At 35.4% G+C, this 16,941-nt stretch overlaps 1 protein-coding gene across 1 annotated transcript in view; it reads right to left on the reverse strand.

Moving 5' to 3' along the window:
- Positions 1 to 16,941, reverse strand: part of LOC107720865 (serine/arginine repetitive matrix protein 4-like) — a 53,188-nt gene that overhangs the window by 1,644 nt on the left and 34,603 nt on the right. The window contains exons 3-12 of the mRNA XM_016528694.1: positions 14,370 to 14,459; positions 12,770 to 12,844; positions 12,613 to 12,639; positions 12,170 to 12,220; positions 9,076 to 9,150; positions 6,221 to 6,359; positions 2,796 to 3,124; positions 1,683 to 1,868; positions 1,460 to 1,564; positions 329 to 457 (exon numbers count right to left, since the gene is read on the reverse strand). Coding sequence (XP_016384180.1) covers positions 329 to 457; positions 1,460 to 1,564; positions 1,683 to 1,868; positions 2,796 to 3,124; positions 6,221 to 6,359; positions 9,076 to 9,150; positions 12,170 to 12,220; positions 12,613 to 12,639; positions 12,770 to 12,844; positions 14,370 to 14,459 — 1,206 coding nt within the window. The remainder of the gene's footprint in view (positions 1 to 328; positions 458 to 1,459; positions 1,565 to 1,682; positions 1,869 to 2,795; positions 3,125 to 6,220; positions 6,360 to 9,075; positions 9,151 to 12,169; positions 12,221 to 12,612; positions 12,640 to 12,769; positions 12,845 to 14,369; positions 14,460 to 16,941) is intronic.

Here is a 16,941-nt window from a genome sequence, read left to right on the forward strand (position 1 = left end):
ATATATATATATAAACATTAATTTGAAGAATTAATTTGTTTCTCTTGAGGATGCAAGCAGAAAGAATTGGAATGCTGACATTCCTGCCACTTACATTTTAATTTGTTAAATATATTTGCTAATTTGACAATGCCTTCAGCTTCCAATTAGAATTCTATTAATATATTCTTAGCTCAGTTTAAACATTTTACAGTGTTTAAATCCATTCTGCAGTTTTCCACAGATTTGCCCACACAATCAGTAAACCCAGATCTCCAAAGATAGATCGGCGGAGCAGTTTCCATTTGTTAGCTTGTATTGTAACACTAGTAGTTCTGTAAGAACAGACCTTGTAATTCTACGGGCTTCCAGGTGACTGGGGGAATCTCTTCTTCTCTTCCTCATTGGAGAGCAAGGTCTTCTCCTGCTGTGCTTTCTATTCTTGCAGGAACTGCAGTCTCTTTTCCGCTCTCGAAACCTTTTCATCCACACATGAAAGAGATGTGAGCATGTATGTGTTAATTAATGTCGCAGTCATCGTCAAACCATTATTTTAGAAAAAACACTTCTTCTTTTAGCTGAAATTCACCTGTCTAGTGTGCACCGTGAGTGATTTCTTTTTCACTTTTGCATATGGAAAATAAAATATATTTTTTATATACCTTATTTGGTCTGAACTTTAGCTACTTGGTTGACTAAACTTTTTTTTTTTTTTTGAGCGCACACAATTAATAATATAATAATACAGAAGTTACATAGATTAAGGGATATAAAATCCTGCCTTCAACAGATTTTTCTAAATACCTAATATTATTCTCCTTTAGGAAAAGAATAGTTAGATGTTAGATTTTTTGAAGAAATTAATACATATGTTCAAAAAAGATGCATAAAATTGGTCAAAAAATAATTTTTTTATGAAAGATAAAAAAATATTTTTATTTCAAATAAATTATGTTCTTTTGAACTTTCATTTTATGAAAAAAAATAAAAATCCTATATAAAAAAAAATAATCAAGGTTTCCACAAAACTTTAAAACAGCACAATTTTTTTAAATAATATTAAGAGATATCACTTTATCACAAGGTTTTACTATTGTAATTACATTTTTCTTCTTTTTTCATGACTTTGTTGTATAGTTGTATATCTTTATACTTCGTCATGTTTTTTATTCCTTTCACATGCAAGTTAGTGTTTTTTTGGCAAATAAAAAATGCTTATCACAAAAAAGAGAAATGTTTCTTGAGCACCAAATCAGGATATTATACTGATTTCTGAAGATCATGTGACACTGAAGACTGAGAGCAAGGTCTTCTCCTGCTGTGCTTTCTATTCTTGCAGGAACTGCAGTATCTTTTCCGCTCTCGAAACCTTTTCATCCACACATGAAAGAGATGTGAGCATGTATGTGTTAATTAATGTCGCAGTCATCGTCAAACCATTATTTTAGATAAAACACTTCTTCTTTTAGCTGAAATTCACCTGTCTAGTGTGCACCGTGAGTGATTTAAACTGCGGTGACTGCTCGCACTAGACAGACTGTCTCTCCGAGAATCCAGTGAATAACTGGATGAACGGGAATATGATCTATAAATGAGCCGAGGGAGATCATACTGTCAGATACAAAAATACCAGTTTGCAACTAAATCGAAAGCTTCAAATCAGAGTTGTGTTTTCTATAATGAATGGCAGCTGTGTGACCCACCTCCTCCCTGAGGACAGGGATCGGCTTCTGGAATAGCGCCCTGAGTATCTGCTTTGGGATGATATGCTTCTGCTGCGGGACCTCGCTCGATCCTGATATCTATCATAAGGCAGACTCCGATTCCTATCAGTGACGACACCCAGGGGCTGTGTCTTCCCCAAATCAGAGCACGTGCCCGCTTCTTCACTGCAATTATAAGAGGGAAATTATTATTTTTTTAATTATTATGATTGTATAATCAATTATACATTTTATAATTATTATAGTTATTTTTATTTACTTTATTACTTCACAATATAATAGGAGACCTGTTGCAGAAAGAGACTGCACTCTGTACATGGGTTATTATAGTTAACTAAAGCTATAACTATAAAAAAAAAGTTACTTGAAGTAAAACCTAAAACTAAATTAAAAAACAAAAGTTCTAAAAAATGTGTAAAATACTAAATACACTCAAAAAAAAAAGTTTCGGTCTAAATTGAAACTTTATGTGCACATGAGCACTGAGCAGTGTGGGCACTACTATTACATAAAACTTACCTGTTTCATTCACGTATGACTGACGCATATGAATCACATTAAGTTTATTGATTTGTTTATGTTAAAACTATGTAATCTAAATGGATGGAAAATTTGTATGTAATTGAAATACATAAAAAAATGTTGAAAAAATTTGAAAATTTGAGTGTACTAAAAATGGAAAATATAAAAATTATAATTTTAATAATACTAATAAAACACTGCTTTGTACAGTTGTTGTTTTTTTGCCATGTTCGGTCTGAATTTTCTATATTATTTTAACTTGAAAAGTCACTCATCAGTGGCCATATGTAAAGAGTGAAACAGAAGCCGAACCTACATCCAAAATTATACACTTACGCTGGAAAGATACACTGTAAAAAAAAATTCCGTAGAATTTACGGTAAAAAAACGTCAGCTGTGGTTGCCGGAATTTTACCGTGTTAATGTTTATGTCAAGGTTTAATGGTATTTTAGACAGTGATAGATCTGATGTATAGCATATATTCTGTTTACTTACTCTTACTGTAACTGTAATAGAATGAGTTCAGACCGATGTAAAGTTGGTGTAAAATGCATTCAAAACAGCCTCACCCTTTGAGCTTGTTGAAGACAGAGCTGTGAAGGGTGTTTTCTTTGAGCACTGGTTTACCCAGAGAGTCATAGCTGGTTAGAGAGTTGCCTGAATCTGAGGCATTGTCTCCATCGACTAGCCTAAGCTTCTCAGGAGATGTCAGATCCTGGCATGAGATCTTTCCGTTTCCGGACACCTTTGACTTTGGGATGCCTGTTTTACTTGACAGTGGAGATGACGTGTCATTTCCCGAATCGTAATCTGCATGTCCTTTGCCCTTTTTGGATATCGAGTCCTGGACGATCACCATTTTGTTTAAACCCTCAACCCCAGGACGTGATGGCGAGATCTGCGAGCAGACAAAGCAAAGTTGTTGTTATTTTTCTAAAGAAAATCAAGGCCGCATCAATAATCTGCTACCTGCATGATACAGTTTGAGTACTCTTTAAAAGGCACATATGTCCATACAGAGCACAGAGAGGAAATGAATCAAGTTTTTTTTTGGGACAGAAACTAAAAGATTAAAAATGCCATGCAGATCTGTCACATGCGAGAAATTTGAAAAGAAAGGAGAAGAACAAAGCAAGAACTCTTACAAAAGAAACTAATGAAATAGAGACTGAAGAGAGAAAATAAACAATGAACCAATGCTAATGAAAGAGACAGATCAGAAAAGAGAGAAAAGAACCTACATGAATAAACTTCCAGCTACTTTTATGTTAGAAGAAAAAGAGAGTAAAAGGAAACAGAAATCCCCAATTCGAAAGCACTTTTCCTTTAAAGAACATTGAACAGACATCACAGAATGGGCTTAAGTAAAAAAAAATATATAGTTATATGAAAAGGGTTGCAGACAAAAGAAATATCTCCATCATTCTAACTAGGTAAAATCCTTGAGAAAAACAAAAAGAACATGTTTCTGCTTTAGTCCTCTGTCGGAAGAGATTTTACAGTCCACCAGCGGCCTACAATAAGACCCTAAATCTGCGGATAGCATCGACTTACCAATCAAGACTTCCTCCTTAAGTAGGTAAGGTGTAAGAAAAAGGGAAGAGCGGGTGACATAAGTGCATCATTAGAGTGGTAAAGTGCAAGAAAAAGACAATAACCCTCTCTTCTTTAAATCCAACTCCGCTCTGCCACATACCGGCATGAGCCTTTTTCTTTACCTTTGTTGTGCACCTGTAGGTCTTAAATGAGTTCTCATTTTCTGTTGTGGGACTGATGGAACAAATTCAAACAGACTCTGCATCCTTCGTGGAAAATGGAAAGAAGCTGCTAAACTTCAATAAAGTTCTAGTTTGCTACAGTGGCGCAAAAAGCAATCAAACTCTGGTTTGTGGTAGAATTTGCACAACTCTGACAGAGCCCGGTGGTTGTTTGTAATGATCGAGCTGTGAAGTGAGACTGAAACAATTATGTGCAGGTTATGTATAGATCATCAGCTTTTTGCAAGCTTCAGTGTATGAAACAAACCGCACCAGAGCAAAGCATGCTTTACTTAAACAGAAAAAGGCCACTGCTAACCAACCGTGCAATAAAATGTATCTAAAATATACAAAAACAAATTTTTCTTCAAAAGAGAGACTTTTCAAAGACATTTATGTCAACATCTATAGTTTAAGCACTTTCAAAAAACAATGGAAGAAATATTTTCTTCACATACTGGACAATCTTTAAATATGATAGCACAAGACAAAAATATTAGCAGTGTTTAAAAGATTAGAGAATGCAATTAGTGTAACTATAATGATTATGTCAGGAAAAGTGATTTATCTTCTGCGCATACAGACCATCACCAAAGGCTTCGAAGCCATGATACAAAAGTTTATTTAAAAGCTTACTGAAAATAATGTTAGAAAATCCATGATGCAGTATATAGGTTTATGTTAATTATTAACATTAAATTAGGACATTATATGACCACTCCCCTGGACTATGTTCTTTAGTGATGGTGAACTTTTATTTATTGAATGATGTTTGATATTTCTGTGGATATAGAGTGGATGCAGTTAGTTGGAGTGTGGCAGTAGGTTGCATGTCGCTTTTAAAAAGTGTAATTACAGAGAGCGGAAAACACTCGAAAAGCACTCTCATTAAAAAGTTAATTAACTTACGTTTAAATTGTGTGTCAAGCATGTGTGCAATATGCAAATCTCATGTTGGTTAAAAATTCCAACCACCAAAATAACCTGACTCAAAGGCATTGCTACAATGGTGATTATTGTTCCCATTAAAAAAGGACTGTAGAAAAACTTCATCTGTGAGAATTAAAAATGCTATGCCTTTATGCTTAACTATGGCTAGCTTCAATCCAAATCCTACCCACTGTTTATTGTAAAAGAACTAAAAAACATGCAAAAAGTCCAACGTGATCTCATGATAATTCGTATGTATTTTACGTAACATGTGGTTCTATAAAACGTACATTTACTTAAGTTTTTACAGGCACTAAAACGTACAATACTGACGTATTTTCAGCATCTAAACGTACAAAATTGACGTATTGACGACACCTAAAAATGAATCCTTATGAATATTGAAATTGCGGCATTAATTTTAGTTGTCATATGAATTAGCTTGTTTTCAATTGCGTTATTAAATTGTTCACTTATGAAATTATAACATTTAGTTTTGTTGTGTGATTTCTGCTGCCAGCTCGTTTCCAAGAATATCAAATCTAAATTGCGTATTAATAAAATTATAAAAATGCATTGATACGAACATCTTGATATAAACGATACGTAAATATTTGTACGTTTTTTAGCTAAAAATACGTAGCGATTTGTACATTTTAAACGTTGAAATACGTCTAAAATTGTACGTTTTAGCATAAATAAAAACGTACAAAAATGTACGTTTTGTGCTTGTAAATGTTACGTATTAATCCCTACGTATAAACATGAGCCCAGGCTGCTCTAGCAGCCAAGACGGTAAAGTGCATGCCGTGGTTTCGGCGATCTTCTTCTCCATCCCGAGCAGCGAGTCTAGTGACCGTGAGCAGCAAAGCCCGCGCTGACTGACGAGCTCTTTACAAATTCAAATGTTGCCGCTTCAAACGGCAGGATAATCGAACGCTCATTGGCTCTCGCCTGCATTCGTCACAGATTGCGACAAGCCGTGTTTCTGGTGAGGTGTGTTTGAATTTTTAGCATAAATAAAAACGTACAAAAATGTACGTTTTGTGCTTGTAAATGTTACGTATTAATTCCTACGTATAAACATGAGACCAGGCTGAAAAGTCACATAAATCACAATAAATATTTTTCCATGGAGAAAAAATGTGCACTTGCTGACTTTAAAATCCATTAGTTTAACAGATACGTGTAAAACTTTTGTCGTCTTGACACCTATTAAGCAAAAATAATCAATGGTTTCACGAGGCAGTAAACTGAGCAAGAGTTTGGCATTGTAAGCGCATCAGGTAGCCATCAGAAACACTTACGGTGCTTTCAGAAAAGTGGCAGCAGCACTTAGAGGAGATTTTACTGGTCAGCTTGATTGCCGACCTGCATGTGTTGCCTCCATGGACAGCTGATGAACGGCCACCGTCTTGCAAACCAGATTTTTCACAATCTTCATATCTACATACACAAAGCAATTGAAATCATTGTTAACAGCCCCTATTAAAATATTCATATTCACATTAAATATACATAATACTGTAAGTAGAACCAGCTTATCAAGATAATGCTCACAGCACCTTTACAACAGTAACAATAAAATCATAATGTGGGACAGCGAAGGTATAACAGTCATTCATCAGTTTTCCCTTTCTACAGTATCTGGGCAGTGAGGTGGAAAGGTGAATCCTCCACAGGTTAACATATGGAAAATGATCGGCTAGTTCCTCTGATCTGCATGTGCTTAAGGTGGAATAAAACGGTTTCCTATGAAAGGACGTGCCAATTATACCAGCTCAGGACATATATTATCTGTAATAGGTCTTTGTGAAGAGAATGAGGATTCACCAGAATGGGAACTGATGGCCATTGTTCCTGTTGTATGGCGTGAGTGGGCTCTCTGTGCCTTTTAAACTCCTGAAACCATGTAAAGCTTCACTGTGCTTGCTTTCTATAATGATTTCGTCCTTTGAATATCCCTAAGAAATTCCAAATAATGGAGAGATCAGTTAGGGATTTAAAAGCAATCATCTCCAGCTTAAGATGATTTCAATTTGAAACCTGAGCGCGTTTTTCTCCGGTCTTGAAAATGGCAGAAATTCTGTGATGAATGAATGAGAGCGGCTTTTGTATGAAGGACTGATGAAGTAATCCGTTCGGTGACACCTGGGAGAGCATTTGAGGCCAATTTAATGCATGAAAAACTGTGTCTGTGATTACTCTGATGTGTTCATCTAATTCAAAATGTATTTTAAAATATACGCCTTTGACCCAGTACAAAATGGTCTTATTTTACATCTCATAAACTACCCTCATTTGTGCAATAATGAAGCGTGTACTTCAACGTCCTAACTTGTTTGAGCATTTGTCATAATCTCTGTACATGGGCAATCAGCAGGATTGACATTTATATGCTTTACAGGCAATCTTCACTGACACCTACTATCAAAGGAAACAGATTTAAACCTGAAACTTTATTTCAACACTATTCCCTGTAGTGCTCCATCTCTACAGTATCTCAACCCCATCACCCCACAACCCACTCCAAAGAGGCGCAACCGTCCACGGGGGCGAGATCTCAAATTTCATTCCCTTTCCCGTTTCCATTGATCTACACGCCAAATGTTGGACATCAGCTGTGAGAGGCAGATAAAAGAGTTTCCTCTGTGTCACCTCTACCTTTATCAGTCATCGCCACAGTGCCACCGGACGCTCACTGATAAGATAAAAACCTGACTGGCCAGCATGAAGCCATAAATATCTCTGGCCGCTCAACATTCTCCCAAAAAAAGAAAAAAAGAAAATGTTTTAAAATGTTTGGAACGGTTATTTAAAATGTTCTGAATACGAATGTTCTAATCCGTATGAATGTGGGAATGTGCAGGTGATTGAGTGTGCTTACAAACTTCTATTCTATTCTATTCTTACATGAATTTGACTTAGATCATTAAATTTGATGTTATAATGCCACTGATAGACTGGAAAACATAGCAGCTAACTTCGGTTTTAGACTCTCTATTCTATTCTGCTCTATTCTATTCTGCTCTATTCTATTCTATTCTGACTTGAATTTGTTTTAGATCATTAAATGTGATGTTATAATGCCACTGATAGACTGGACAACATAGCAGCTGCCTTCGGTTTTAGACTCTCTATTCTATTCTACTCTATTCTATTCTTACTTGAATTTGTTTTAGATCATTAAATGTGATATTATAATGTCACTGATAGACAGGACAACATAGCAGCTGTCCTCGGTTTTAGACTCTCTATTCTATTCTATTCTATTCTATTCTATTCTATTCTATTCTATTCTATTCTATTCTATTCTATTCTATTCTATTCTTACTTGAATTTGACTTCGATCATATTCTATTCTATTCTATTCTATTCTATTCTTACTTGAATTTGACTTCGATCATTAAATTCGATGTTATAATGCCACTGATAGACTGGAAAACATAGCAGCTAACTTCGGTTTTAGACTCTCTATTCTATTCTGCTCTATTCTATTCTACTCTATTCTATTCTTACTTAAATTTGTTTTAGATCATTAAATGTGATATTATAATGTCACTGATAGACAGGACAATATATCAGCTGTCCTCTGTTTTAGACTCTCTATTCTATTCTATTCTATTCTATTCTTACTTGAATCTGTTTTAGATCATTAAATGGGATGTTATAATGCCACTGATAGACAACATAGCAGCTGCCTTCGGTTTTAGACTCTCTATTCTATTCTATTCTATTCTATTCTATTCTATTCTTTTCTATTCTATTCTTACTTGAATTTGTTTTAGATCATTAAATGGGATGTTATAATGCCACTGATAGGCAACATAGCAGCTGCCTTCAGTTGTAGACTATCTATTCTATTCTATTCTATTCTATTCTATTCTATTCTGTTCTTACTTGAATTTGTTTTAGATCATTAAATGGGATGTTATAATGCCACTGATAGACAACATAGCAGCTGCCTTCAGTTGTAGACTATCTATTCTATTCTATTCTATTCTATTCTTACTTGAATTTGTTTTAGATCATTAAATGTGATGTTGTAATGCCACTGATAGACTGGACAACATAGCAGCTGCCTTCGGTTTTAGACTCAGCCACGGAGTTCATTTAAATTTGGCCTCCTCCCAATTATTCAGTCATAAGGTCACCACTGTACCTGTTTGCCATGCAGGAAGAACTCCTAATTTCTGCTTTCCGGCGCCGGTGTCTGCGATGAGAGTGGCTCCTTGCCCTGAAGGGTAACCAATAGAGACATGCATGCAGAGAAATCTCACTCGCATATTCTGCTATTTTGTGCTGGGACAGCAACATCAAGACTCAAATTTACATTACATTCCCATTACACCTCTTATCTTATCATGGCAGTGATAGAGAGAGAAAGAGAGCGCAAGCAGTGAGTGAAAGAGCAATTACAATGCCATAAGACAATAAAAAACATGACACAACACCCTAGCAAGAGTCAGAGCTTTTTGTGTGAATGTCTCTGAAGTGTTATAATTTAATGTGGCACATGTAAAACAGTGTTAATTGAGTCTGAAATGGAGACAGTTTAGTCGCACGTTCAGTAGTTGAGTGCAGAATTACATGAGATTGCTGAGTGATTTCAATTAAAGTTTAAAATTGAATTCAGCTGGCCAACAAACTATGCATTATGAAAGAGCAGACCATGCTTAATAGCTTGATGTAAAATTAATACAAATTAAACAGCAGCTTTTACAGCTAGTAGATTCCATTAAGAGATAAACATTAAGGTGTTGTTTTTGAGTACTGTTTATATATATATATATATTTATTTATTTATATAGGCTGTGTAAATTAATGCCATTACTGATTCTATGTTTTGAGGACAGTGATAAGGATCTTAATATGCAGTTTTCACAACTTTCTGGGACATCTCAAGTCAACTTGAAACCGCTACCACAACTATATTCCCAGGGCTTGCAAAATCACAAGCCTGATGTCCAGGGCTATTGTTTCTTCCAGTCGGGCTACCAAAATGTATCACCACCCTATATCTTAAATACAGGGTTCCCACGGGTCCTTAAAAAGTCTTACATTTAGTGGAATTAAATTTAAGGCCATAAAAGTCTTAGATACCTTAAATATAAGAAAATATATAGAAAATATACGTATAAGAAATTTCTTAATTATAATTTCAACATTTCAACAGGTCTTACATTTGGGGACTGACAGACAAGAATTGCAATACAGCTTAATGTGATGATTAAACTTCAAAAGGCTCTGATTTCATTGAGTCTAAAAGTGAAAATGCAGTGCGGGTGTTTTTATATGAATGCATCTCTGAAGGGGAGTTTCGATGGCATTTATTTATTCTTTCCTATAATGCCTGATAAAGCAGCATTTATGAGCACAGCACTGCTTTGTGTGCAGCCATTATTGGGAAACCACTATATTTCTGTCATTCCAAAAGCGCCACCTGCTGGCAGAGAATGAATGTGCATCACTGATCATTACACAGATCAGTGATTTGCATTTTCAGTAAGCCCATCTGTCATTTATGTTCAGACCAATGTGAATATCGACCCATACTTTAAAAGCACCAAACACGTACAGTTGTAAATGTGAAAGAAGCTAATGTGCCTTCTAAAAATCTAAACAATTAAGACACTAAGATATATGTTTATATGTTTTAAATTAATATGATAATGTATATCTTTGGCTCATCCCTTTTCTTAATGGTTTAAAGGCTGAAATGTGATGTCTATCATTTTACAAGGCTTTTGTTTTTGTGAGAACCTGTTTCTGAACTGTAAATCATGTCATTTTATAGTTTAATATGTTACCATAGACATTGCCCAACCCCACTCATACGGTGTTCATTTTATTTGTGCAAGTCTTAAAAAGGGTCATAAAAACCCTTACACTGATTTTTTTATATATATATATCTTCAGATGCCCTGTAAAATAAAATTCCTTCCTTGATATGTGTGAAAATGTTTTTGATTGACATTTCTACACTACCCAATTTTCTATATATATATATATATATATATATATAATTTTTTATTTTATGTGGAAAATAATGTGGTTTTTTTACTTTAAACCGCATAAACACATTTCATTACACCAAATACACAAAATAATGTTCTTTTTAGCAGCATCATATGACCCCTTTAAAGTTAAAATAGTTAAAGGGCTAGTTAAAATAATTTCCGGCTACCAAAATCTGCCTGGCCGAAGGGCTACCAGAGATTTTGAAATTTCGCGAGCCCTGATTTCTTAGTGTATATGAATATTTTATGAGAAAAACGTTAATTAACATACATTTTTCCTGTTCCATGAAAGGCAAAGTCATTTCTGGGGTGGAATATGAATATTTACAAGATTTAATAAAACACTTTTGTGGAATAATGTACACTATCATTCAAAGTTTGGGGGCAGTAAGATTTTTTTTTAAAGACCTTCCGCAAATATGCATTAAATTTATCAAAAGTGACAGTAGCTCTATTTCTGCTCTTTTGACAAAGAATCCTGAAAAATCTATATTTCCAAAAAAATATTAAGCAACACTGATACAAAAAAAAAAATGTTTCTTGAGCACCTTACCAACATATCATTTACCACTTCAGAAATAACAATATCAGATGGAATAAATCCATTTGTGCAGAAAAGATTCTCATGTCCTGACTATTTCCTAAATCATCCTGAGCATTAGTATATCATAAAATGTCATATAAATCAAGAAAATACAGAAATGAATTAAAGCCTACATAAACAGTTTCAGTACATGTGCAATTCAGTTGCAAAGGACAAAGAATTTAGAGTCCTGGGTCGTGAAGCAAAACCACTTGAGATCCACTAATTTAACACACTCACAAAACCTGAACGTTTCGAGGATCAGAAGCCCAGCGAATCACTTCTTCTCTGGCTCTGTGTGCAGCAGACTAGCGCCATGAAATTGGTTCATGTTTCTGTCTCTCTGGCTGCACTGGCCTCCTTCAGTTTGAGAGACCACACGACAAAAGCAGCCAATAACAGCACTCTCTGAGAGGAGCTGAGGTGCACTACAGTGCGGCTGTCAATACACCGTAATCTAATCTAGAGTATGTGACTCTCGTGCATGAGAGGTCATGCAGGTGCCGTATACTGCGGAATGCATTAAGCTTTTGACACTAAATGATAAACCACAGAGGAGCTTGAATATAACTCAATAAACTGTCAGTGCTTGAATACTTTCAACTGAAGTGTGAGCTAATGGATTTTAAATTATTAATTTTAAAATCACCAACCTCTTTTTATGCTTTTTGTCCTCCTTTCTTTTACGTCTGGGACTCGAGCCACTGTAAAATAGGAGAATCTATTGATTAGGTTTAAATTAAAGGTCCCACAGGAAAGAAAATGAACAGATGAGATCTCTTTGCTGTTTCTGCTAGAAAACAATACGATTAAATGGATTCTGTATGTACAGATCGCTATATTCTTACAGTATGTCAATAATTGTGCCTTTTTTATCTCTTAAAGAATTTTAGGAGAAACATCTGGGATACTTAAATGATACATAACGGCAATCTCCTGAGCTATGAAAGAGGAACTCTTCCTCTGGGGAGCCATAAACTACTTAAGAGCACTTCACAATAATCATCAGGTATTATCTGTACTTTGTGAAAAGCACTGTGCCCTTTATTCTAGGAAAGAGCACTAAAAACAAACATTAAATAAATCTAAAATGTACCTGTGTCGTCCCTTCCTTGAGGCAGACCTGGAGGCAGAGAGGAGCGGACTTTAAAGACAGTCATGACCAAAAAAAAAACAAACACACACACCACACCAGCAAAGTGTACTCAAAGCAAACCTCTAAACATGATCTGATGTGGAAAATCAATCACTACCTATGTCGCTTCCTTTTCTTTGAGCTCTTCTTTTTCTTCTTCTTCCTCACAGGTGATGGACTGCAGGAGGGAGATCTGCAAGATCAAATATGATCACATGTAGCGAAAACACATCCAGCATTCTGTTTTTTATAGTAACGCTTAAGGGAATATTTAGCCCATATATGAAAATCTTGGAATGTGTTCCAAAGGCTTTTATATAATTGAATATACTTTCAAATAATTTAGAATATAGTTCAAAAGATGTGTGAATTGATTTTTTTTTTTAATTCCTTTTGTTTCAAATTAATTATTTTCAAAGAGAAACAATGTACACAACTTTTATGCAAAAAATATTGAGCAGTACAACTGTTTTCAACATTTATAAAAAATATTTATTGAGCAAATCAACATAGAATGATTTCTGAAGGATCATGTGGATAAAGCCTGGAGTAAAGGCTGCCACAATTGCAGCTTTGCCACCATAGGAATATAAATAACATTTTAAAATGCATTAAAATAGAAATAAGAATATTTAACAATATTACTGTTTTCACTGTATTTTTGATCAATTAAATAAGCTTTGGAGAGAATAATAGACCTAAACTTCTAAACCTAAACTTCTTAACAGTAATGTATGATACACTATGATATGATACAGTAGCATATGATAAGGAAGTAAATAATAAGGATATTTAGCCCATATATGAAAATCTTGGAATGTGTTCCAAAGGCTTTTATATAATTGAATATACTTTCAAATAATTTAGAATATAGTTCAAAAGATGTGTGAATTGATTTTTTTTTTAATTCCTTTTGTTTCAAATTAATTATTTTCAAAGAGAAACAATGTACACAACTTTTATGCAAAAAATATTGAGCAGTACAACTGTTTTCAACATTTATAAAAAATATTTATTGAGCAAATCAACATAGAATGATTTCTGAAGGATCATGTGGATAAAGCCTGGAGTAAAGGCTGCCACAATTGCAGCTTTGCCACCATAGGAATATAAATAACATTTTAAAATGCATTAAAATAGAAATAAGAATATTTAACAATATTACTGTTTTCACTGTATTTTTGATCAATTAAATAAGCTTTGGAGAGAATAATAGACCTAAACTTCTAAACCTAAACTTCTTAACAGTAATGTATGATACACTATGATATGATACAGTAGCATATGATAAGGAAGTAAATAATAAGGAATTGTAGACATATGCATTGATGACATACAGTATGTTTTGTAGATTGGAGAGGCTTTTAAAGTGAATGAGATTCAGTGAGTGAGAATCTGCCGGCACACAAAACCCAAAGGCAGCAAGAAAACAGAATGTCTAAAATTTAAAGAAATGTAAAAGCCTTTCCTTAAAGCGTAACAAGCTGAGAACAGTTTGAGTGTGCTTGGATACTTTATGACACAAACACACTGTTTATTGTTCACTCGTGTACTTTGTGAACTGTGTGACAATTAAAAGCTGTTCTTGGATATTGATTAAATACAGCATGCAATTGTTCTAATCTATCTGAACTGTATAACATTGTCAATTTTGTTGACTGCTATATAAAAGAATATTGTTGTCACTTGATTTTATTTATTTATTTTTTTTGGCTGACCTGTGTCTCCTCCTCTTTCTCTGTGACTTCTTCTTCTTTTTCTTTGCTTTAGGCACCGGCCGAGGGGAAAGATCAGCATCAAAAGAGACACTGGAAAAGCAAACACAAGAGAGAACACATTTTTCAGAATCTGTTTCTGTTATTTCATTTTATAGGTCATGCAAAGACAATTATTCAATAGTAAGAGCTTGATGAATGACCAGTCAATCACTGTAAGCAAAGGTCAGGCTTAAGTTAATCAAACGCTGATTGATTCTAACCGTAAAAATGACAGAAAGTTTCTGAAATGGAAGAAGTAGACAGCTGTGCATAAAATTATTTCTAGAGGCACCAAACTAATATTCTTGGATGTACTGAATACACTGTTCTAGCAACACAAGCTTATTGAGAAAAAATAAAAAAACCTGCCTGTGGCAGCATTTCAGCAATATTACATTACATTGCTTCTTGCACACTTCTCGCTATACCTTCAAAGTGAAATGTCCAATGAGTGGCGCTAAAAGTGTGTTCCGTTTAACCCGAAACTGATGAATGTGAATCTAGCAATATTTTATTATGTTGGTTGCTTCATGGCTGTTCGGAAATCTAACATTGTGTGTTCTATAATGTTTAAAAATAATGTACAACATAAATTAAATCATACGCTAAACCTAAGCGATACCGATGTTAACTAAAGCAAACGTGAGATAAAAATGCACTTGCTGAAGCAATCATTCCATTTTAGCTTGTTCCTACAAGTCTATGAGCTCTTTTAGCATGATTTGTGTTTTGAGCGCTCCACATCGCAAATGCAACCCTGTACCAGGTGAGTGACCAAGCACGTCTACAGTGTTAGAAAGCCATACATATGGAGCTGGTTATGCAATGCAAACCTCAAAATGCATTCGTTTACAAATCATGCACTATGGTAAAAGTGTTCTACAGTCATAATAACATAGTATTGTGCAAGAAATTGCGTCTTTATTAATCAATAATTAGTGTTTTATTGCCACTAGTGTTCATTTCAGCTGCTAACTGCAGTGAATTAAATGCATGGTTTTGGGAGTTTTACAAAAATGTAGGTAGAGGCACATTTTTTCAATGAACCTATGCTGGCAATCCGTCACCCAAAGCATCTAAATTCTTAAGAACAGAAAAGGCACTTGGTAAAATAGAGGTTAAAGAGGAAGGACGCATCAAAGACAGAAAGGAGAGAAAGAAATAGAAAGCTGCATGCTCGGACAGGTAGCTTTTAAAATCAATTTACTTTTAGCAGCAACACTTCTGCAACAACAAAGCAGAAGATCAGAGAGAATGGACAGCGTGTCCTGATTGAGTGGGACATGTGTGCCGTTTCAAAAGCACAGAGGTGTCACCTCAAAAGCGTCTTTTAAAGGCAATAACATCGAGGGAAGTGCAAGGAAGGATTTGAAGCTTAACAGAGAGATACCACACTGCATCTACTACTAAAAGTCTCGATTCCTCGGGAAAGCAATTCAAGTGCAATCATCAACGGGGAGACTATTCACAGAGAGCAGACATTTATATCACACGTTTTCAATGTTGGCGCAACTGTTATTATTTTGATTGCAGCGATGGCTACACACCACTCTCATTCCATCAGGAACGGCAGAAGATTCAATCAAAAGTGGGCGTGAAACGCTTTACCCAAACCACCAATATTGCAGATTCAAACCGAAGGGAAGAGGCGAGCTGAACGAGTTACAGGCATTTTTCAAGCTAATTGCAAAGGTTACATTTCCAACTCCCAAAACAAAGGGGATTTATTAAATACAAAGACCGGAAAGCTGGAATGAGCAAACACTATTCCCGCTGCCCCTATCTTATTTAGCCACATCAAATAATGTCCTTCCATCACTTTTAATCCTTTGAACCCCCCCCCCCTCTCCCCTCTCTATTAGATGCTTCAAAATCCTCAATCTGTACCATTCAAACACTGATAAGGCCCATGGAACGGAACAGCTGACCCCTATAATATTTTCAAAGGCAGATTTTCTGATACTGACCCTATTTATATCAAAGAGACTCATTTTAGCTCGCTATATTAAGCTTTAAATGCTCTGTGACCGAAAGAGCTTGTCTCGTAAGAATTAGCAGAGTGGAGGTAGGAGGGATAGAACATTGAAAATGTAATGCTTTTTCCTCTGTGGAGGTATGTGTACACTAAATAGCTCTTTCACATAACATAACATCACAGACTGTCAGAATGACATGCATCTGACAGGCAGCAATGAAAATATAAAGCATGGAAGAAGGTATACAGGATATCCATGACCAATACACATGACTGGTGCAGGTTAAAGGAACGGTGGAAGCGGCAATGAGATTTCCTTCTTGCGGCACATCGCTACAGCAGGATAATAATATTTCATAGACACAGGGGAGTGCTGTCCGTGTCAGTCGATGAATTACAGACTGTTGTAGCTTTGGCTTTGCCCAGCCAGTCAGTGATTCAATATGAGCACTGAGAGGAAACCATTTAGATGGATCAAAACACAGACGGAGAGCCAGGCTGGCTGCGCGGATGAGCTCACGGGGGAGCGGGTTGCTCACTCGCTCTCCGAGGGTGGAA

The sequence above is a fragment of the Sinocyclocheilus rhinocerous genome, unplaced genomic scaffold, assembly GCF_001515625.1.
Source record: "Sinocyclocheilus rhinocerous isolate Xijiao unplaced genomic scaffold, SAMN03320098_v1.1 scaffold211, whole genome shotgun sequence".
In the NCBI taxonomy this organism is placed as follows: Eukaryota; Metazoa; Chordata; class Actinopteri; order Cypriniformes; family Cyprinidae; genus Sinocyclocheilus; species Sinocyclocheilus rhinocerous.